Below are 23,719 nucleotides of genomic sequence, written 5' to 3' on the forward strand. Positions count from 1 at the left end.
ATCGATAAGATTAGCCAACTTATTCTGTCCAAAGTTTTATCAATCTTTCCCAATTATCATGCATTTTCCTAGTCTTATTATAAACTGGTTAGGCATTCTAATTCAAGCAAAAGATAACATAAGGACGTTAACAATTCTATAGATCATTAAAACAAAATAAATTTACCTTAAACGAAGCACAATCTTTACAATAGTTCTAATTCTTACTGAATAAATTAAACGTTCAAATCAAGCCGAACTGTTAACACTACTAACTGTTTTTAAAATTCGTACAAAGCACGATAACATTTCAACATTTTTTTGTATTATTCATGCTCAGTTACCTTGACGAAAATGTAGTCAAAACCCGTACGAACATGCGCCGTATGAAAATGGAAAAAGTTTTGAAATGTCTTAGAAACATTTACAGGGTGTGCTTGAAAATGTGTCGGAGAGAAAGAATTTGCAGTTACAAAATGTCGCAGTCTCAATCAAAAATCAAATTAAACACGTTAATCGCTATAAATACGTGTTAAATATACCATCTGTATAATTTCTTCAACCCCTATGAAAAAGACGACTATATTTATAATTACTTATTTATGCAAAGTAAATTGATGTCTTACTAATAACACCCATACTATAAATTAAGAAAATAAATAACTAGAAACGCAGTTATCGGTCATCATCATAAGGTCGTCAGTCCTAAGACTGGTTAGACACGTACCTCCACTCTTTCCTATCCTGAGCTAAACTTCGCATTTCCCTAAAACCAGAACAGCCCACATCCTTAACTATTTGCGAACAGTAATTTAATCTACGTCTACCTCTACCCCTCCTACCTCCTGTTTCTGCCTCTAATATGTCTCTGACTAGACCCTCATGCCTGAGAAGGTGTCCTACCAACCTATCTCGCCTATTTTTTATTGACTTCCATAGAGTCCTCTGTTCTCCTATTCTTTCCAATACCTCTTCATTTCTAACCTTTTCTACCCACGATATCCTCATCATCCGCCTATAACACCACATTTCGAACGCTTCTAACCTTTTCTTTTCCGCCGCTCCCACTGTCCATGTTTCGCACCCGTACAACGCCGTGCTCCAAACATACACCTTTAACAACCTTTTTCGAATTTCTAAATTAACCGTTCGCGAGCATAGAAGTGACTTCTTTTTATTAAAGGCGACACGACCCTGCGCTATCCTCTGCTTTATATCCCTACTACTCCTTCCATCCTCACTTATCTGACTTCCTAGGTATCTAAAATCAGCCACTTCTTCTAATTTTTCGTCTCCTATCTTTATATTCGCTCTTTCCCTACTTTTTCTTCCCTTGCATACCAGTATTTTAGTTTTACTTTTATTTATTTTCATACAGTACTGATCTGTCAGTACCGCTTCCATTTTATTTAAAGCTATCTCTAGGTCCTCCTTGCTAGATGCTAATACTGCTATATCATCTGCAAATCTAAGCATACTAATCTTTTGCCCTTGCACATCTATCCCTACAGTTGTCCTGTCTTTAATGATGTTGATGGCGTCTTCGATGTATAGATTTTTTAATTATTAAATTTGTTCCGATTGTTTACATTATTCTGTAGCGGTCTGTTTTTTGACAGTTAGTTAGATGTTTCCAATTGGGGAATTTTTCCTGATTTTGTTATAAAATAATAAAACATTTTTTGATTTAAATGAAATATTGAATACTGTCAGTAAATAAAATAAATTTAACATAAACATGAGTAAATGAAAAAACTGAATAATAAAATACATTTATATAGTTGTTACATTCCAAATTGGTAAAAAGCTATTGGTCCAGTCGGTAGGTAATTTAAAAGGAAGTTCTTCGAAAAAGTGTGCGATAACAAACCGGGGAGGTCCAAAGTTAACAAAAACCACGTTTTTCGATCTAGAAACTACATCACTGTATGACACACGATATTACATTCTTTTTCAAATCTTGGCAAAAAATTATCTTTTACATCATCTGACGAACCTGCGCCGTAGTTAAATGGAAATGTTTCAAGTTAAAAACATGTACCAATATAGGTACAAGGCGTGTATAGAAAGCTGTCTGTCTGGGCAATCAAGAATTTGTATGTATTTATAACATAAATACTGAAAATTACTACATTGATAATATTTAATAACTAAAAATTGAAATTAAAATTTATGAATTTACTGAACTATTTGAAAAATCTCTGCTAACTCTAAGAACTAGAAGAACGGGTTTCTAATTTTTTAACTTGTTAGTTTTATCTACACGGTAATTCATTAGTTTACTGTAATCGCCTAAACCCCACCAGATATGTAAACTACAGAGTATTTACAGGGTATATTCCTCATTTTTATAACCCTTCTGATTTTTTAGATACAAGGCGGAATTGAAAAGTATCACCTTCCAGGTACCCCTTCCCCAGTATCTCAGTTATAGATTTATTTCGTAGAATCGATGCTTTTTTAAATGAACACCTTGTATAGTATTTATTAGGCATAATATGGGTCTTCATACATACAATTATCTTTAAAAGTAAATTTAGAAATTAAGATTTTCTAAAATTTTCTTTCTTACTTAAAAATTAAGTTAAACAAAATGCAACATTGGCACATTTGGGTTATTTTTCTACAGCATCAAAGACCTTTGCAGATTTCGGAAAATCAATTGTCGTACACGAAGCTCTGCTACAAGCTGATATCGCGTTTTCTAGATTTTATTTTGCATGAGACCAAAAAAAAAAAGGAAAACTAAAATTGAAAGATAAGGAGATTGAGAAAGCCTTCTTGTAGGTCCGTAGGTACCAATCCATTTTTGATTATAGTTATCGTCTAAAAATACTCTTAAGAGCGCATGGTCTTTTTTTGAAAACTGATATTAAAATTATATTGTAGCCACCTTTCATTTCACAAAAAAAATATTTAAAAATAAGGGATATACCTCGCAAAAATGCCGAAAATGGGATACCGTGTGCTTCTAGTTTTGTAAGGATGACAACCATGAGTGTACATAGGTAGGAGCAAGAGGGACACTGCGCCCTCCACCCCCATTTGGAAAAGACTGATGAGTCGCGATATCTTTTAGAAAGTTTCAAAAATATAAAAACCAAACACATTGAACCTATATATACAATACAAATTTACAGTTATTGAAAATCCACCTTCCCTAGGAAAAATCTCCCGCTACGCCTATGATTACAACATACTTCGTAACAATTTTAACTTCATCTACATTCAAGAATTTATAAGTTACTATCATAAATCTTTTCTTCAGAAGAAGTTATGTAGAAAAAAAATGAAATAAATTGCGCAAATAACACATAATTTAATTGCCAGTTTATTAGCTGCATATAAGTAAATCCTCTTTTTCAATTCCAGACGGTACTACTAGCGTCATCTCTGCAATAGTAGACTAATCATACACGACCTAAAGTGAAACATATCTACATATCTATGGCAGTAGCCAAAGCAGCGTATGTTGGCGTACGTCAACGTCAGCTGTCAGTGTATTATTACATTGTAGTGATTCATAGCTACAAAAACAATTTTTCTATTCTGCAAATAACTGCAGTAATAGTTGGGTTATAATATGTGTTTATTTAATATCAAGGGGTCGTTCAATGTGGTGCCTGTGTTATAATGATAATTTTTATTGTTGCTAGTCAGATAGCAAAATCGAAAATTCCACTTTATGGAATAAAGTTTTCGTTGAATGTGCGTCCCAAGTGTAATGTGTCAGCTCGATTTGTAAACTACTGTGCATTTTAACTATTACTAAGTTAATAACAAGATGGAATCGTTAAGAAAATGGCTTTATAGACCGAAGGTACTAAACAATATCTCTTTGTTCTACTAATGAGTTCCAGCTAGTCAAGGTTTTATAATTAATCGTAAGCCAGTAACTTTGTTTGTATACCCAGTACAACGTAACGTAGAAAGTTATCGTTCAATCCTTTATTTTCAGATAATAATTATTAACAAGTATTACTATAGAAAATATAAAAATATGATACCTACATACATTTGTAGGTGTGTAGTTTTTTAATAATAATGAAATGACTGCTTAATGTTTCAGTTTTATAAGTATTTCTTATTCCTAGTATTAAGGTATGAATTCGGTATTAATAATTATAATAAAGCAAAGAAAATAGAAGAATTAATGCTTATGATTTTCATTTTATCATAATCAGTACGAAAGTCATGTTACGCTTCTCAAAGATGCTAAAATAAGCACAAGTACACATAGGTACTAATATAATAATTGATATTACAATATGTATTTTCTGACATGGTTTTAATTTTTTGTCAATTCAAAAAAAAAAACATTTATTTGCGATACCATTGCGTCTTCCCTAAATCATCCATAAAAATATATTACATAAATTTAATACCCAATACAAATACTTAATTAACCAGGTACATCCTGCTCTTTCTGAACTATAACTACCTATCCATAATTTATTTTGGAAACTCCCAAAAACTAACAGTTTTAATTTTTCTGTGACAAGAGACAAATTCTCGTAAATAAGTCGATACCATTTGTTTAGTTATCATTTATAATTTACTCTTTACTTTCAATTAAAAACGGTACTGCTTGTATATTTTTACCAATAAAATCTTTTTAGAAAAGACAACCTTCCTAATTAATTGAAAATAAAATAAATCTTATGTTATCAGTTATTATTTACTATAATTGTAATAATATTAAGGAGCATTAACAAAGAAAATAAGTTCTTTGAACTTCTTAAAAGTTGAATGAAAGAAATCTGAACTTAGACAATCTTAGAATAAAAACTGTACTTGTGTAAAAGCAAAACAAAATAACTATTTTAAGCGTGTATTTTAACTTCCCTTGCTCTATTTACTGAATATATATTAAAAAGTTACCGTTTTACATACAGGAAGTTAGAAATATTTGGATAGAAGTTTGTGTAAAGAGGGCAAATGAGCGACTACAATAATTTTCAGCTATTTTTAGATTTTTACTAAAAGGGAATAAATTGTTAAGTTTCATTTAGGTACCGCTGATAAATGTCTAACTAGATTTAATGTAATTTTTATTTTGTGCTATAAACAACTACAAAAGAAAACTTTATATTGTATAGAAATCATCCTAGAAATAATCGAGTATAGGACATCTGTTTGGCTTTTAAGATCATTTTAATAATATTAGTTTCATTTATAAAGTTGGATTTCTTTCTAACTAATTTAAAATAAAGTTGCTTTTAAAGTATTTCATTTAATTGTACAAGAAATGTAGGATTGTTGTGATTTTTGCTAATACCATAATAATCAGTGAATATCAGAATATCGCTTCTACTGATAAAACTAACGATGACACGAACACTTGGAAGTTAGTGATGTAGAAGTTTTTTGTTGTATTTGACCCTGAATGCACGGAAGTATATTACCATATGACTATTTAAATACGATATGGGTGTTAGTCAATTGTAAAATAAAAACTTTGTCAATTTACAAAATATTTTCAAATTTTCATGACTACTTAATCTCCGGAAAAATGTGGGTCAAATTTTATTTTTCATTCTGTTCCTAGAAATACTTAATTAATATTTCAAGCATTGGATTTATCATTATATAGTATAAAACTAAGTCGCTTCCCGCTGTCTGTCCCTATGTATGCTTAGTTCTTTAAAACTACGCAACGGATTTTAATGCGGTTTTTTTTTAATAGATAGAGTAATTCAAGACGAGGGTTTACATGTATAATACATGCATAATACAGTAGAGAAACACTGATAATTTTAGAGGTTTCTAATGTAATGTCGTAAATAAACACATTTTTTGCGCTTACATTGCAAACGCTGGCTAAACCCTACGAGATAGATCAAAATAATGTACCACAGTATTGTACATCTTAAAAAATGTTATTTAAACTGTTAATTAATGATTTTCTAGAAAATGCAAATACATGTTTCAGCTGTTGTAAGAACTAGAACAATTATAGTAAATGTAATGCCACCATATCTGTTGTAATGAATACAGAAGATAATTTATTATTCATCATTAATGCATATGTATACATATACGTTATATATACCTATTTAATTATAATACCGTGGCCATCCTTTTATGGATTCACAATAACAGACTCTCGGCATATTTTTTTTATTGTTTTGTATTTTCATTGTTTTCTTCTGTTTACTTTTATGCTTCGCCTTTTACGGTTTTCGATTGTTTATTCAAGTGGATAGGGCATTGGATCAAAAGAGTGTTTTCACTTACAATTAAAAAATTAAATAAAAACCAATATAAGTAATGCTGTAACATTTTCTATTGATAAATGTACATACTACAACATAATACTATAGTAGGTAATACTTTATAGAAATTGTTTTTTAATAGCTTTTGTAATATTCGACATCATATCAGTGAAAGCGAGGCAGTATAACTTTCTTTAAACTTTCACCTTGACCTCATTTTAATATTTGTCACACCTGGTTTTCATCGCATTTTTTTGGTCTTTCGTCTGCCGGCATTTATTTGGAAGATGCCTGACAAAATATAGGGGGCGGGGAAATTCTATCGTTATAAATGTTATTTTAAAGAACTGCAAAAATATCATACAACTAATGCAATGGTTTACTTAAATCAGCAAAATATTGCCGTTTTCACCTCCAAGGCATAAATATATCTACTAGTAACTTTTTGAACTGCATCCTTGTTTGTTTCGTTTATACTTTTAAAGTTAATATTATGTTTTTGCAGACGTCTGTATAACAGAGTTTATTATAATTTAAGACATTTTAGAAATAAGCCAAGTTAGGCTTTATTCAAATTTAATGAAATGGCAGGTATTATATGCAATAGGCGGGTAGGTACTTAACGAATATGTTTAAAAAGTTTTAATACATGTTTTTCTTTGACCTTGCTAGACCATGTGTATAAAATCGATACCGTAATTATGTAATTAATACATTATCTTCATACATATCATCATCATAAAGTCGTCAGTCCTAAGGCTGTTTGAACACGCACCTCTACTCTTTCCTATCCTGAAATATTCATCTTCGCATTTCCCTAAAACATCCCACATCCTTAACTATTTGTGAATAGTAATCTAATCTAGGTCTACCTCTAAACTCCTGTTTTCGCTTCTAATATATCTCTGACTAGCCCTTCATGCCTGAGAAGGTATCCTACCAACTATTCTCGTCTATTTCTTATTGACTTCCAAAGAGTCCTTTGTTCTCCTATTCTTTATAATACCTCTTCATCATTCACCTGTAACACCACATTTCAAACGCTTCTAACTTTTGTTTTCCACCGCGCCCACCGTCTATGTTTCGCACCCGTACAGCGCCGCGACGTATATATACGGTAGTTTTATTAATGACAGACGTAAAATTATTACTATAGGAAGGATAGTATCAAAATCTTTTTATCTTTTAACGTTATTTATTTCCCAAGAACAAAACCGGAAGTCTGTGTTAAATTAACAAACTTTTTTTTTAACCGGTCCTTCAAAGCAATACGTTGGGTTATAATACAATTTTCTCTACATATAAACAAACAACAAATTATACCGTAGTCAAAACGTTCAATTAATTTTATGAAACAGCTTGCATGGATTAAATTAAAAATTCATTTCGTATTTTGTATCTATACTTTTTTTTATGCATTTCCACATAACACAACAGCCTATACCGTTTTTGAAATGTAATAGGTACTAGATGTTCGCAGATCGGAGAGATTTTTAAATAATAATTAAATTTTTAAATGAGCAAGTTGATTTCTATTAAAATGAAACTTATCTAAGTACAACGTAAAAGTGGATTAAAAACTTATGTACACATTAACTATGAACATTAGAATTTGTATCTATAAGTTTTAGCAAAGTAATCATTTTTAATAATGCAGATTAAGGTGGCTTCAGTGGTTAATTATTCATACAAAATTTTCCGAAAAGATGTATAGTAAATTATAAATTGCCATTTCAGAAAGATGATACGTCTTTGCTGGCCCAATTTTTCTATGCAGACGACGATTTGAATATTATCACTAGCGAATTGGATAGCTTTGATGGTCGTAAAGACCCTGAAAGATGCACAACCCTCGTTAATCAGTTACGACAAGCACAAGACAAAGTTTTAACCATTATCAACGCCATCATGGATGTACTCATTGGAGACGAACGTGCTGAGAGGGATTTTAGGGTTAAATTTCCCGAAGATGTGCTTCAAGATAATCTTGCCGGACAACTTTGGTTCGGTGCAGAGGTAAAAAAACAAATTGAACAAGTGCAAAGTTATTATTGCATATTATATACGCATTATAAAAAGTTTCAACTTCTTTCAATTAATTGACTTTTATAAATTAATTGAACTGGAAAATTGTTTTTAGTGCCTGGCAGCTGGATCGTCGATTATGAATAAAGAATCGGAAAGTGATGCCATGCGACCATTGGCGAAAGCATTAACTAAAAGTTTGGAAAATGTTAGAAACCTCTTGCGAGAAACGTGCCTTCGCAGTAATACACCAAATGGTCCGTTGAAGCTTAACAGCAACGAATTAGTTACTGAAATGCTTATTGAAAGTCTCAAAATCTTTGATCGACTTTTTGCAGAATTTGAACTTTCTTATGTTAGCGCCATGGTTCCTGTCAAAACTACACAGGAATATGAATTACAAGAGCTAATAGGTCAGTTTTCGTTTGTCTTATAAAAGTTCACAAAATTACTCAGCAAAATATGCATAATACATATTTGCGTTTTTTTTTTTTTTGAAGGTGTCCTTTTTTCCGAAACATTGCAAAGGGCGCTTCGAATGAAGCTCCTGTCTCAAGACAAAGTTGATGATTGCGATCCCGCTTTGATGTTCACCATTCCTCGACTTGCCATCGTTAGTGGCCTTATAATTTTTCCTGACGATCCGTTATGTATCGACAGACCAATTGAAGAAATGAGCGAAATGTTTCGACCGTTTAGGACTTTATTACATAAAATTCGCGAACTGTTGTGGACCTTAGATAAGAAAGAATTGTACATGTTAGAGAAACTTTTATGTGATAACGAACAAATTAGTGAACTGACTATTGCTGATGTTGAAGTGCAAAGTGACTATGTAGATAATTACGGAAATAGGTTTTATAATGAATATCCTTTATGCAAAGATATTTTGTCTAAGTTTTTCTTGAATGGAACCTCTAAGGAAATTTCAACCACTGATCCCCAGGAATATGGTAAGCTATTTTAAAAATCAATTTAAAATATAAACACCTTTTAAATTAACGTCTTCCATTGCCAACACCCTTTTCGTTTTAGTGCATAACAATGAAATTACACCTGCAACCCTTGTAGATACCACCGGCGTTCATGAACCTAAAATGGAAGAAATTTCTGCCTTTGAATTAAGATCCTCTTCCGAAAGTCTAGAAGCCCCATCTACATCAGGTTATTTGATCGCTAATGCAATAGAGTCCAAACATTTACCAGTTCTTCCTGGTACCCCTCCACGCCTATACCGAACAGAATCTCCATCCGACAAAGATTCGTTGGAAGTTATCTCTGAAGCAGCTGCTACACTATCGTCAATTTTAAGTTATGAAGAGGCCGAGAAGGAACGAGAAAAATCTGGCCATCGCAAATCTGACAGACATCATGCTCCAAAGTCTTTGAAAAACAAAATACTAGTTAGAACTAGTCTAGATTCTCCAAATGATTCAGGAATTTGTACAGAAAATACGAGCTTGGATAGATCCCCAAGTTTAGATCTTTGTGAAGATAAAAGTTGTGGGTGCTCAAAGAGTTCGCCAGTTCTTCAAATTCCTTGCCACTGCATTCCCAAGATGGATAATTCAGAGCTTGAATTTAAATCGAAAGAAAATGCATCTGGACAATTTGACTTTTCCCCAGGATGTAGCGGTAAAGTCATTTCAGACAATAATAACGTATGGAGTGACACTAAAGACAATCCTGAGAATAGTAACAGCAGTTCCGATACATCCTCGTTTAACAGCAATTGCGCAGATGATGAAGAAATTGCTTTGGCTCTACAGGCTGCTGAAATCGCTAGTATGAGAGAAATACGAGCGAAATTTAGGTAAATAATTGACATTTATAAAATGGAATTTTTAATAAAATTGTATTTTATTGGTTTTTATAGTTCCAGTGAAGATCTGATCCATCGTCTTTTCGTTTGTATTGCTGGAGTAGCAGATCAGCTACAAACGAATTTCGCAAGTGATTTACGTAACATTTTAAAGGCCGTGTTTCTTATAAATGCTTCGGATTCGACTGTTACCACTTCAACTTCCACTGAACACTCGGTGGAATATCACCCTAGTCCTACTGAAGTTATACAAACGGATGAATTCACTGTTGATCCTAATATTCTTGCCCAAGAAGCTCTATTTGATAGCAATGTTTACTTTCACATAGAAGGAGAGGAGACTGAGGCAGATTACACCAATTTTCCCCGTCACCAAGAGGATCAGGAAGTAATTAATGGAGTCCAGCAAATTGATATAAATAACACCAATGAGCAATTACCTGCTCCTCCTAACAATTTACATCATCAGCAACAAAATATCGCACAGCATCAAGATTGTGAAAGGCCACCTGTTTGGATTCCCGATATTGAAGCTCCAAAGTGCATGAGTTGCGGTTTGACGTTCACTGTCGTGAAAAGAAGGCATCATTGTAGGAATTGTGGTAAAATTTTCTGTTCCAGGTGTTCATCTAACAGTGTTCCGTTGCCAAAATTCGGACACTATAAGCCTGTCAGGGTATGCAATAAGTGTTTTATGTATAGTATAACCCATTTTACAATGTAAACATCCGTTAAACGAAAAGTGAGATTTTGTACTTAATAAATAAGGAATAGTTAGAATAGATATAACCTCCTTGCGGGTAAAATTCTAAAAATTTCCTATTGAGCATGATACTGTAATTTAAATGGCGTAAAGGAAATTATCGTTCAATAATTTTGTAGTTTAATATCCAATCATATTAAAAACTTTTGCTATATGAACTAGACGATAGTTTAAATTTACTCCTTATTGATTAATTTCATATTCATCATTGGAAGTCAATTTTTTAAAATTAGACATACCTACTATAAATGGTAAAATCACTTTAAGTTTTTTTTTAAAAGAGCTTTAACTTTTGACTAAACAAGTGTGACTATATGGTAAATATTTGGCTCAATAATTTACAGTTTTTGTGTTAATATAGTTAACATCTAACTTGTAACAAGTAAAATTAGCAGTGAAATTTAATAGAATGTGCCAATTGCAACAGTTTTTGAAAGTTGCAGCGTTTTAAGCTTTGTGCGTGGGATAATCGCTGGCCAAATTAGATAAATACATAGCAGCTTATTTCCTCTGTCAATTTGATCTCATCCATTGTGATAAAGCAGTATTTGTCGAGTATTCTTTTTTTTTGAAATTGCTGTTCAGTCGTACTTGAACAACCAGCGCCACACACTACGAACAAATTACAAACATTTTTATTTGAGATGTAAACAGTAATTTTTAGTAAATTTTTGGACATTTGAGTCATTTTATTGTTTTATATCCTACTAGTGTATTTTGCTCAGACTTATTATTATCTATTATAAATAATCCTACAGTCCTATACAATACTTCAGTAGTGTTATTTTTACATAGTTTTTGTTGTAATGTAGAAAAAAAATACTTTTATAAGGACAAAGGGTAATGGATTTGGTAAATGAAAAGATAAAACTTCGTGAGTACAAATAAGGAGAGTTCTGTTACCTTTAGTTCACAGTTTATGCACTGAAACTTGTTGTGATAATTATCTTACAGTAAGGGTTTGGGAATTCTAACTTATAAATAAAAAAATCTTTTGAAGTGTTTGTTTTATTTAGATCTACGACTTGGATTTTTGAAAGTAAACATGAAAATATTCAATATATAAATAATAATAACAATATATTACTGTTATTTCTGACGAAAATCAAGAACTAGAAGTTTGCATTATGATAAGTAAATTCTGACTTTCTAAAATACTCCAACAGCCTATTCTTGTAAATTAATAATTTGCATTATATGTATAACTATTAAAAGTAATTATCGAATTACACAGTTCATTTTAATACATCCACTCAATATAACCGTTCCTGATTATTAAATTGATCAAACGAAAGTTATTTCCCTAGGTAACAGTTACTGTTACTGAGGTATGATTAAAGCTGTCAATTTTCGTAGTTAGTTTTGTCATTTGGTGTCATATATTTATTGTAACTAGTAGCATAAATACGTCCTTTTTTGAATTTGTTTTGAAATATGGATGCATTCGACGATAACGATGCAGAAGAAGCTGAGGAAGAGCAGGAAGAGGAAGAAGAACTCGATCCGAATAATCCAGACCATTTATATATTATTATAGAAAGAAGTATCAATCAGGTAAAGAAATATCAATTAGATTATAGAATGAAAGTACTAGTTTTATAAAGACTGAAATTACTGAATATATATTAAAAAGTTACCGTTTTACATACAGGAAGTTAGAAATATTTGGATAGAAGTTTGTGTAAAGAGGGCAAATGAGCGACTACAATAATTTTCAGCTATTTTTAGATTTTTACTAAAAGGGAATAAATTGTTAAGTTTCATTTAGGTANATCAGGTAAAGAAATATCAATTAGATTATAGAATGAAAGTACTAGTTTTATAAAGACGGATATCCACCCTCCAATATCCAATATTATTAAGAAGTTAAAATTTTAAAGAAGTTCTCGCAAGCAATCTCTAAAGATGACTATTGTACTCATGTTGCCCTCTACTACACTGTACTTTAGATGTTGGGTGAAATTGAAGCAAATCCTGAAATGAGTCAGTATGCTGAAGAGATCAACAGGGCGTACGAATTTCTCTACAGAACATACACGAGCGAGAAAAATCTTGAAAAAAAAGTCGAAGAAATGACCGAGGAGCTGACAGCAACCAATGAAAAGCTTGAAGTAGCTTTACACATTACCGAGGCTGACACTACAACTATCGCGGATTTAACCGAAGAACTGGAAAAGACCTGGAAACTTGCCGATAATGCTCATTTAAGAGAACAAATGGCTCAAGAAATAATTGATAATTTGAGAAAGGAAATTGCCGCCCTGAATGCAGAACTTGATTTCAAAAATAAAATGGGCGGAGAAGAAGACGAGTAAGATATAAAATCAACCACATAAGTTCGAATTAAAAACACATTTTACTTTTATTGTCATTATTTCTAAACAGAGCTGCTGCTGAAACGGCAAAAACCCAAGAAAGTCTCATTCGAGATAAAGAGCGTCTTCTAACAGAAATAGATAAAATGACTCAGAAATTAACCAATGCTCTAGCTTATCAAGAAGACCTAGAACGAAGAGCTTCTACTCAAGATTTACAAATTGAGAGTTTAACTACGGAACTAAATGCAAGTTTACCTTTTATTTCTGAAATAATTATAATATAGTATTTATGTTAAAATAAAATCTACATTCTCGTTGTTGCATTTCGACAGAGTCGTGACGAAACAATAAAAAAGAAAACCGAAAACGAAGAGATCTTAAAAGCACAGTCAAATGAACAAGCGAAGGTGATAGAGGAAAAAGACAGGGAAATTCAAGACTTTATTCGTAAAGTGGAAAAGGCTAATAAGCAGCGTGATGTGTCCGATAATTTACTAAGGGAAACAAGACTGAGAACAGACAAACTTATGAGAGAAAATGAGACGCTTAATGCAAAACACGAAAAGCTTCAAGACGATTATAATGCAGTTTTAGAAGTTACTGCCGAAATGAAAAATGCAACGCAAAAAAAGAACTTAGAACTCAAGGTAACGAACATTGCAACGAGTTTTCGTGAGAAATAAATAAAAACATTATGGCAATTTAATTTTCAAATATTCCAAAAAGGACATTTTACGGTAATATGAGTATTTCTAATTATTTATAAAAAACTAATTTAACCATAGCTGAAAGAAGACGAATGTAGGTTTTTAAGGAAAGATTTGGGAAAAATGACAAAGCTAAAGGAATTTGGAGACCGAAAACTAATAAAAATGGAACAAGGAAGAGCTGAGATGATTGAAGGTCGGAATCAGTTAAGACAAGTTATAGCTGATATGGAAAAAGACGTCGAAAAATATAAAAAGCAATCAGATGCCGATAAAAGAATTATAGAAGAACAAGGCAGGGAAAAAGATGTGCTAAGCAAGAATTTATTACGTTTGCAAGGTATCATCTCTAAACGTACACATTTTATTAATGAAGTGGTAGTTTCAACATTTTTAATCGTAATTAAATGTTTTAACAAAACAATAAAATGTTTGTGTTTTTAAAGAAATCTTACCTAATTTATAGCTGCTTCACGTGATCACATTAAACTCATTAAAATTCAACAACAAATTAGAAAGAAAATAGAAAAGGAAATGGACGATTATATAAAAGAAATTGGCAAACAAGCGAAAGAGAAAACTGCTCTTGAAAAGGAAAGGGACAGATTGGTGGAAGAAAGTATTGAACTAAGCAGAAAAATAGAAGAGACGATGGACGAAGTCAAAATAAAAAAAGTAATTAAAATATTTACAAACAAAATAATATCAACATCAGGGATGTTTATCACGCGTTTTATTCATTAAGTTTTAATTCAATCTACTGCTTTTGCTTTTCGGTTTATTAGGCGGAAATATTTGGACTTAAAAAAATGATTACGGAGGTTGAGGCAAAGCTAAAAATGCAGCAAAATCTTTTCGATGCCATAAGAGCTGAAAGAAATCAATTCCAAAAAGCATTACAAGAATCCATGGCAGAAGCGGGAGAACTTAAGGGAAAACTCAAAATATCGATACATCAGACTGAACAGCTCAAAGAAGACGCATCAATGAAGGAACACGACGTTATTAAAATAGAAAACGTACTTAAGAAGTTGTTAAAGGAAAAAGAAAATTTAAAGTAAGTACTCTTTAAAAAATGTTTGCTATTCGTAAACTAAAGCAATCCCTAAATTACATTGCATCAATAGACAGCTTCTAATCTGTTAATATCCTAACGGTAAGATTATACAAAAACATCCTTGAAAATGATAAGTTTGAACTTAAATTTATTTCAGAATTGAAATAAACAATCATTTAGATAAGATCAAGGACCTGAAGGGGGAAATAACTGAAATGTCAGAAGAAGAAAAAAGACTTCATAAAGTCATTATGGTAAAACAAATTTCTGAAACGGTGTAGAATTTAGTAATAACATTGTTTTTAATTTTAAGGAAAACGAAAGAACCATTAAACAACAAGTAAAAGATTTAGAAAATTTAATGAAAGAAAGGGACATATTAGGGTCTCAACTTGTAAGAAGAAATGACGAATTGGCACTATTGTACGAAAAAATTAAAATTTTACAAACAACCCTGTACAGAGGTGATTTATTGTTCAAAAATTCAAAAGAAAGGTTGCAATATATCGGAAAATTTAAAAAATCAATTTGATTTTCTTCGTTTAGTTATTTGCTAATAAATAAATCTAAAATCATTTTGCGAATTACACGCTATAAGAAATTAATTATTTTTAACAGGAGAAGCTCAATACGAGCAAAGAGTGGATGACATTCGTCTGCTAAAAGTGGAAATTAAAAGATTAAGGCAAGAGAAAAAACTTTTATCGGTGTCTGTAAGCAATATTTCCGATCTCCGAAAGGAGGTAATTAATTTGGAAAAAGATCTCACGAAAGAAAGATTAAAAGTGCGTGCTTTGGAACAAGAAATTCAAACACCCTTAAATATTCATCGGTGGCGCAAATTGGAAGGATCTGATCCAGATGCTCTGGAACTTATTCAAAAAGTGCAAATTCTGCAAAAGTATTTACTTCATTGCATAAAAAGTGCATGTTAATTTTTCTTAACAATATATCTTTTAGACGTGTTATCAATATTACTTCGGAATCAATCGAACGTGAAAGGCATTTAACAGAAATTGAATCGTTGTATACAACACTCAAACGAATGGTAGAAAAGCAACCCGGTCCAGAAATACAAACTGAACTAGTAAAAACACAAAAAGCGCTCGTATCGAGATCCAATAAAATGAAGGTAATGTAAAATAAAAAAAAATAAAACCAAAAACAATTGATAATATTTTAAATAGTTAAGTGTGTTGAGGTACAACAAATAGTAAGTCTCGTGGTAATTCAACTATACGTATAGTTATTAATAAATTGTTGCTGTTTTTTTTTTGCATTTTTCAGTTGTTTTGAGATAAAGTATTTTTGCAGTGTTTATTGTCCGAATTAAATATGACAGAGCAAAATGCTTTACAATATAAACAAGAAATGGAAAAACTCAAGGATGAGATCAAAGAACTGCGAAAAAAATACTTGTGGGAGAAAAAATCCCGCCGAAAACTATGCGAATTTTTAGCAACGATTGATAAACCTAGCCAAGACACAAACCACAAACAAGGCGGCCGAAATCAAACGAATCAAACAAAATTTGCCGGTGGCGGTTTTAGAATGTCGATAGACGGTGTAACCAAATAAACAGTAGAAAATAAAAGGTGTTTCTTCGTTGATGTGTTTCAATTTGTGTAATTTGCTCTAAAGAACAGTTAAAGTTTACATTATCGCTAAGTGTGGTCTGAAAATAAGTGTAATTTTAAAGTTTTTGGTAAAGAAATTAACAAATTTAGGTTAATATGCCAAAAGTGTTGGAGGTTTGTGTAGACAGCTTCGAATCAGCAGTTACCGCTCTAGGTGCTGGTGCAGGTCGATTAGAATTGTGTAGCTCACTGATAGAGGGCGGTCTTACACCAACCCCCGGTCTTTTAATTCAAATTCAACATGCAAATTCCGCTAAAGTTCCCATATACTGTATGTTGCGATGTCGACCTGGGAATTTTATTTATTCCCAAGAAGAAATCGAAATTATGGTTGAAGATGCAAAGATTTTAAAGCAACGTGGCGCGGATGGGTTTGTTTTTGGGGCCCTTTTGCCAAATGGAGATGTTGACATGAAAAAATGTCGAGAAATTATTAAAGCCTGCTTCCCCTTGTCTGTGACATTTCACAGAGCGTTCGATTTCTGCAGAAGGCCCACAATAGAAGTCGAAGTTGTCATTGATTTGGGATTTACCCGTTTACTAACCAGTGGTCAACAAAAGAATGCCCAGCAAGGGGTGAAATTGATCAAAAAACTTATTGATCAAGTAGGAAACAGAATCATAATTATTCCCGCTGGTGGAATTACAAAGGATAATTTGAAATTTATTATCGACAACACCGAAGCTACGGAATATCATGGTTCATTTAAGGTTGAAAAGAAGGAAGAAGAAGAGGGCGAAAATAAAGAAAGCGAAATTGTTCTAGGTCTAAAAAATGGTCCTCGATACGTAACTGATCATGAATTGGTCGCGGAAGCTCTTCAAATACTCCGATCAGAATAAATGACATATTTTTTCAAAAATATAAAAAAATTGTATTTTCAAGAGTTGCTATTTTTTTCTCACATTTTTCTATTAGAAATGACTGATATCATTTAAGACTTTTAAATTTAATAAGGATATATGTATTGCATGATCTTTCATTCAGTGTGTGTTTAAGTACCTATAGGTACAATTGAAATCAATTAAGTTTAAAAATTCTTAATGGTTTTACGTTTAGCCCAATAACTACCGTAAAACTTATAAAATACTATTGTACTTTCGTCTCAGTATAATTCATTGTAAATATAAATAAATATACATCGATTTGAAATTGTAACTGTTGTGATTGAATTTTGAAAATGTTTAACGTTGTTTAAGTGTGAAACGCTTAGCACTTACATATATAAATGTATTTTATTCTATAAATGTGATCTATTTTTGGAAACGGAATTTGATGAAACGAATATTGGAGAGATCCATATCTGTTGATGCTCATCGTGTATGCTAATAAATAAATAAATAAATTACAGACTACACTGCAGATTTTTTATTTGATTGAGAATAAGGATGATGTAAATACTCTAGAAAATTTTTATCATCATTTAGTAAATAGATCAAGTTTGAAAATTTATTATTTAAATAACGGTTTGTAACGAAGGGGGTAATTATAATAAAATTTAACGAGAATGCATTCCATTTAAGCATGGCATAACCGAAATGGTTTGGTATTTGATTAAAGATGTTTGGGAGGTATGTCAAAATACTACGAGACAAATAGAAATTTGGAAGAACGTTCCTCGTTCAATTCTAAAACTCCTGTAAAAATTACAAATCGATTCACTAAACCGTTAAAAAGTTATTGAAATTTTAAAAAATTGTAATTTTACACGTCATTTTATGGAGATTCGTTAACCGAACAGATTAAATTTATTTTTATTAACAGAAAAAAAGCTACCAGAAATTTCAAACTTTTATAATAAGTAACTTGAACTCTGGAGAATCACTTTAGCGTAAGGTTATTCAAATTCACTAAATGGTTATCGAGGAAAAAATGAAAAATTAGCTGAAAATCTCGTTTTTACTTGATAATATAATGATAATATTTATAATTGTCTGAAATAAATGCAATTTTAAAGTTTTAATTATTATTTAAACATATTAAAAAGTTTTACGCTCATTATTAATAGAGATTGAAACTAAATATTTTTTTGTTTCAAAGTTGAAATCAAGGCATATTCACCTAAAATTCAGTTAAAAATTTTCCATATTATTCGTTATTTCTTATTTTATTCAAAGTTTTTGGTCAAATTCCAATAAATTTTCTCTCAAACCGTATACTTTTTTCTTAGTATAGACAGTATTTATTTACCTCATGATATGCTGCAAAACCTAATTAATCACGAATTTCTAATTTTATGTACTCTTGTCTCCGATTGTACCTCCCAATCATCCTTAAATGCAACCCTTTCTCTAGCGGGGGGAGACAGATGGTTCCCCCACTAACCTTACCAACGCCATTGCGAAAACCTGTACTCCAAAAAAGTAAAATTGTGCTGTGTTCATAATAATTAAGTAATTACGCTTCTTTCATTGCAATTATGGGTTAACTGTGTAGTACGTAACATTTACAACATCTAGTTCTAGTCTAAATGAGCAACCATTATTTTGTAATGTTTAACAAATTCATATATACTAACGGCGTTGCTTTAGTTGCTGGCCTTATTGTTTCATGATAAACATTTTACACGTCAAAATTAAATTTAGATTTGTACAAGTGAGGATCTGAAATCTGATCGTCAATAAATGAAATTTCGATGCTAGCAACGCTAAACAGGATTTTAAAAACATTTAATGTCAAAATATAAAAAACTATGTAAGCCCTGTTGTTTTTAGAACGTCATTACATAATACTGACGTTACTATATGTCAGTAAGTTATTACTTTTATTAGTGTTGTTCAATAATTAAGGCCAAAGCGATTTAATTAAGTTTAAAAGATAGGTACGCTAAAATTCTCAATGTAACAGAACCATTTAAAATATTGCAGTTTCTAATGTGAGCGTTTCGTTTTAGATTTAAAAATAGTTGCTGAAGAGCAAATGCTTAATTAACTTTCTATTCAAGTAAGTAATATAAATTATTAATTTTAGTGTAATATGTATATAAAATATTCCCCTTCTTCTAAGTATATATTGAAAATTTATTTAAAAAACTAGTCACTGTATAAAACTAACCACCAAATGAAAAAGGCAGTGACCTAGCGTGAATGCCACCACCCGGGGCGAAAGTTAAATTTGCCACCCTTTCTATTTTCTCTATTATGTAAGATCTTTTATTTAGTTTGGTCGGAATTGCAGTGAGGTGTACACAAAAACTTACATTTTGTGCTTTTTTCCATATGATACAAGATTTGTAAACTACAGCAAAATAATAAATTTCAATTCAAAATGTACTAATTTACCATCCTTAATAAGGATGTGCGCATGCAAAGGTGTCACATAACTTATGTCCTTCATCGACATACATAACATAATTCAGAATAGCAAGCGGATTTTGAGGATTCATCACAGGATTTATGAAGAATTGTAAAGGTTTTGGTTCTTCAAATAGATTATATCATTACGATCCTGATCGTCAGTATTTTATTATTGCTAGGAGCATAATTATTAATATACATACAATGTAGAAATCTTCCCGAAGTGAGTTAGTTTTTTAATATGAAATATTCTCAATTTTTACCCACTACACACTTCCTCAAATTAATGAGGAAAAATTTGTTGCTGTTGACACACCCCCGCCGAGAATCGAACGCGGGCTCTTTGGCTTTACGCGCCAATGCTTTGACCACTAAGCTACGAGAGATGACAACAGCAACAACGACAAACCGTACTATTAGTCACAGATGTAGATGACTAATGTAACTATGTACTGAATATAAATATATATACAATGTAGAAATCTTCCCGAAGTGAATTAGTTTTTAATATGAAATATTCTCAATTTTTACCCACTACACACTTCCTCAAATTAATGAGGAAAAATTTGTTGCTGTTGACACACCCCCGCCGAGAATCGAACGCGGGCTCTTTGGCTTTACGCGCCAATGCTTTGACCACTAAGCTACGAGAGATGACAACAGCAACAACGACAAACCGTACTATTAGTCACAGATGTAGATGACTAATGTAACTATGTACTGAATATAAATATATATACAATGTAGAAATCTTCCCGAAGTGAATTAGTTTTTAATATGAAATATTCTCAATTTTTACCCACTACACACTTCCTCAAATTAATGAGGAAAAATTTGTTGCTGTTGACACACCCCCGCCGAGAATCGAACGCGGGCTCTTTGGCTTTACGCGCCAATGCTTTGACCACTAAGCTACGAGAGATGACAACAGCAACAACGACAAACCGTACTATTAGTCACAGATGTAGATGACTAATGTAACTATGTACTGAATATAAATATATATACAATGTAGAAATCTTCCCGAAGTGAATTAGTTTTTAATATGAAATATTCTCAATTTTTACCCACTACACACTTCCTCAAATTAATGAGGAAAAATTTGTTGCTGTTGACACACCCCCGCCGAGAATCGAACGCGGGCTCTTTGGCTTTACGCGCCAATGCTTTGACCACTAAGCTACGAGAGATGACAACAGCAACAACGACAAACCGTACTATTAGTCACAGATGTAGATGACTAATGTAACTATGTACTGAATATAAATATATATACAATGTAGAAATCTTCCCGAAGTGAATTAGTTTTTAATATGAAATATTCTCAATTTTTACCCACTACACACTTCCTCAAATTAATGAGGAAAAATTTGTTGCTGTTGACACACCCCCGCCGAGAATCGAACGCGGGCTCTTTGGCTTTACGCGCCAATGCTTTGACCACTAAGCTACGAGAGATGACAACAGCAACAACGACAAACCGTACTATTAGTCACAGATGTAGATGACTAATGTAACTATGTACTGAATATAAATATATATACAATGTAGAAATCTTCCCGAAGTGAATTAGTTTTTAATNAAGAAAAAAGTATTTATTTACCTCCTGATATGCTGCAAAACCTAATAATTCATGAATCTCTAATTTTATGTACTCTTGTCTTCGATTGTACTTCCCAAACATCCTTAAGTCAGAAAAAAGACATTGTGTACTTTAGGTAGAGTGTGGTATAAAAATTTATCAAATAACTTTACGAATAAAATTGGTTTCATTTTTTGTCAACCATAACTTATTAAGTATCTAGAGAACGGAGAAACCAAAACTGCGTGTTACAATTATTTTAATATCTATTTTTAATTATCGGAAAATACAATTTTCACGTTTGGAAATTATACGTCAACTAACCAAATTATACAAGGAAAATACAGCAGTTGATTGCTTATACATATGATTCTAAGGTACATTTCCTATTAATAATTACTCTGCGCAATTTTTTACTAACATTATTCTGTTAAGATCAAAGTTTGAAAAATTTTTAATAAAGTTTGAAATGTGAAAAAGTCGAAGAATTTTACTAAAGTCAAGCAAAATTAAGCATAAATGTTTTAAAAACAAACACATTTAGGATTTTTTTATGTCTTCAGAAACGCTAATCGTAATTAACGGTTGTTGTTATTTTAATTACATCAAGAATCCTTTGCAACGTACTTGTAAAGCCTTTAAGTGGCTAAAAACTTGTAATAAACAAAAAATATTTTGACTGTATGTCGTCATGTCTGTATAACAAGAAGTTAGTGTAAATATCATTTGACACTGATGTTGTATTTTTTTCTAACCTTTTGCGCATAACAAGTCGAGATGGTAATTTTCAAGTTTTTTTAATTATCGTTTACTTGAAGGTCACATCTAAATTAGTTTAAATATTTCTCAATACCTAAAATCTTCTGTTTTGAACTTTTCTACGATATTAAATCACCTTAACATGAATATGTAGAAAACTTAAGACAAAAACCCTAGGGGTAGGGTTAGGTTTTATTCATAAATTGCTTAAGCAGTACTGATTTCATAAAATGTACTGGTCAATGTCTGTATGATATCTATGTGGGTCTTGAAGGAAAAATCTTAGCAAATAAGCCCATACATTTTCAATTTAAACTAATAATAAACGCTATTTATTACCTTAAACGTTTTTGGGTACTTTTCATTGTAATTCCGACCATTTTAAATAAAAGATTTTAATTATGGAAATATGAAGTGAATTTAGAGTTCGCTTCTGGTGGCAGAAATTCATACCCCCCCCATAGCTCCTTCGATTTGTTTTTATAGTTTTGGAGTAGCAATCTCCTGTTTGTATACAATTTTATCCTGCTTATGTAGTTTTTTAGTCAAACGTTTTTATCTGCATATAACGCATATATCTGAATTTAGAATTACGACTCGTAATCATGATGTATCAAAATGAATTTCTAATAATAAAATCCCCTTCTCTTTCACTCAAACAGTTGTGTTAATTATTAGTAAGTTAGAAAGTTGCAGGCCCCTTAAAATGATCTGTTCGCTCATCTTTCACTTTATTTCGTGTTTTTTTTTTTTTTAATTTCTTTATTTTATGCATATAAAGCGGTTTTTTTATTGAGATGGTTGAATTTTGTTGTAATTACATATTCACATAATACGAATAACTTTGGTAGAAAGCGCGATATGACAAAATCGTAATCATAAGCATAAGTTCAACGTACAGCATGTCTCAAAATTTTGTAATTTGTGTTTTTTACAAATCAACATAATAAATTTATACCACTATTCATTATTAATGTAATACACAGATTTACAGCAGTAATTACTTTTAATCCTGCCGCTGCGACATCTATGGTCGGAACTACTATAGTAGTAAGGCGCTCGGGATGTTTCTAAAACTGCTTTATAATGAAATTCAATAGTAAAATAGAAATTTAATAAAAAAATAATTTAATTCAACTGTCACTTGAGCGAAGGTGGCAATCTTTTTGCCCGAGTCCCGTACACGATTTTTTACCACACCTCTGCCCGAAAGTACTATTTTTCCTGATTTCAGGGACTAGAAACTACAATTAAACATGCCAGGTAAGAAATCGCATTTACATCCCTTATGTATAAACTACATGGAAGATAGTTCTTAATTAGAAGTAAATGTGATTTCTTACGTTCCTTAAGGATGTTTGGGAGGTATGTCAAAATGCTACGAGACAAATAAAAATTTGGAGGAACGTTCCTCATTCAATTCTAAAACTCCTTTAAAAATTACAAATCGATTCACTAAACCGTTATAAAGTTATTAAAATTTTAAAAAATTGTAATTTTACACGTTAATTTAGGAAGATTCGTTAACCGAACAGATTAAATTTATTTTTATTAACAG

The 23,719-nt window shown here is 31.6% G+C and overlaps 3 protein-coding genes across 4 annotated transcripts; all 3 read left to right on the forward strand.

The window, feature by feature from the left end:
* Window positions 1-3,446: 3,446 nt before the first annotated feature.
* LOC108732684 (lateral signaling target protein 2 homolog) lies at window positions 3,447-11,803 on the forward strand. Of its 2 annotated transcripts, none has more exons than XM_018463622.1 (6): window positions 3,447-3,799; window positions 7,932-8,210; window positions 8,335-8,632; window positions 8,720-9,172; window positions 9,255-10,032; window positions 10,096-11,803. In XM_018463622.1, the coding sequence occupies exons 1-6, from the start codon at window positions 3,764-3,766 to the stop codon at window positions 10,763-10,765; spliced, it is 2,514 nt and encodes an 837-aa protein (XP_018319124.1). In that variant the 5' UTR covers window positions 3,447-3,763; the 3' UTR covers window positions 10,766-11,803. The 2 variants fall into 2 exon arrangements, with proteins under 2 accessions (XP_018319124.1, XP_018319125.1); XM_018463623.1 differs by having other exon boundaries at window positions 9,291-10,032.
* A 303-nt stretch (window positions 11,804-12,106) lies between these two features.
* Window positions 12,107-16,493, forward strand: LOC108732682 (cilia- and flagella-associated protein 58-like). The gene is made up of 12 exons (XM_018463621.1): window positions 12,107-12,358; window positions 12,754-13,115; window positions 13,190-13,367; window positions 13,455-13,769; window positions 13,908-14,169; window positions 14,296-14,504; window positions 14,615-14,886; window positions 15,044-15,140; window positions 15,200-15,350; window positions 15,505-15,787; window positions 15,847-16,018; window positions 16,201-16,493. Exons 1-12 carry the CDS (start codon window positions 12,239-12,241, stop codon window positions 16,462-16,464), a joined length of 2,685 nt encoding a protein of 894 aa, XP_018319123.1. The 5' UTR covers window positions 12,107-12,238; the 3' UTR covers window positions 16,465-16,493.
* LOC108732686 (copper homeostasis protein cutC homolog) lies at window positions 16,468-17,644 on the forward strand. The gene has a single exon (XM_018463627.2). It carries the CDS (start codon window positions 16,620-16,622, stop codon window positions 17,364-17,366), a length of 747 nt encoding a protein of 248 aa, XP_018319129.1. The 5' UTR covers window positions 16,468-16,619; the 3' UTR covers window positions 17,367-17,644.
* The last annotated feature ends 6,075 nt before the right edge of the window (window positions 17,645-23,719 follow it).

Source organism: Agrilus planipennis, unplaced genomic scaffold (assembly GCF_000699045.2).
Source record: "Agrilus planipennis isolate EAB-ADULT unplaced genomic scaffold, Apla_2.0 scaffold56, whole genome shotgun sequence".
Taxonomy (NCBI): domain Eukaryota; kingdom Metazoa; phylum Arthropoda; class Insecta; order Coleoptera; family Buprestidae; genus Agrilus; species Agrilus planipennis.

What these genes read in the sequence shown, in the direction of transcription:
- LOC108732684 (XM_018463622.1), top strand. Translation starts at nt 3,764, where the DNA reads ATGGAATCGTTAAGAAAATGGCTTTATAGACCGAAG. An exon ending in TGAATTACAAGAGCTAATAG is followed by an intron (nt 8,633 to 8,719) that starts GTCAGTTTTCGT and finishes TTTTTTTTGAAG; the next exon opens with GTGTCCTTTTTTCCGAAACA. An exon ending in CACTGATCCCCAGGAATATG is followed by an intron (nt 9,173 to 9,254) that starts GTAAGCTATTTT and finishes TTTTCGTTTTAG; the next exon opens with TGCATAACAATGAAATTACA.
- LOC108732682 (XM_018463621.1), top strand. Translation starts at nt 12,239, where the DNA reads ATGGATGCATTCGACGATAACGATGCAGAAGAAGCTGAGGAAGAGCAG. An exon ending in GTTTAACTACGGAACTAAAT is followed by an intron (nt 13,368 to 13,454) that starts GCAAGTTTACCT and finishes GCATTTCGACAG; the next exon opens with AGTCGTGACGAAACAATAAA. An exon ending in AAGGAAAAAGAAAATTTAAA is followed by an intron (nt 14,887 to 15,043) that starts GTAAGTACTCTT and finishes AATTTATTTCAG; the next exon opens with AATTGAAATAAACAATCATT.
- LOC108732686 (XM_018463627.2), top strand. Translation starts at nt 16,620, where the DNA reads ATGCCAAAAGTGTTGGAGGTTTGTGTAGACAGCTTCGAATCAGCAGTT.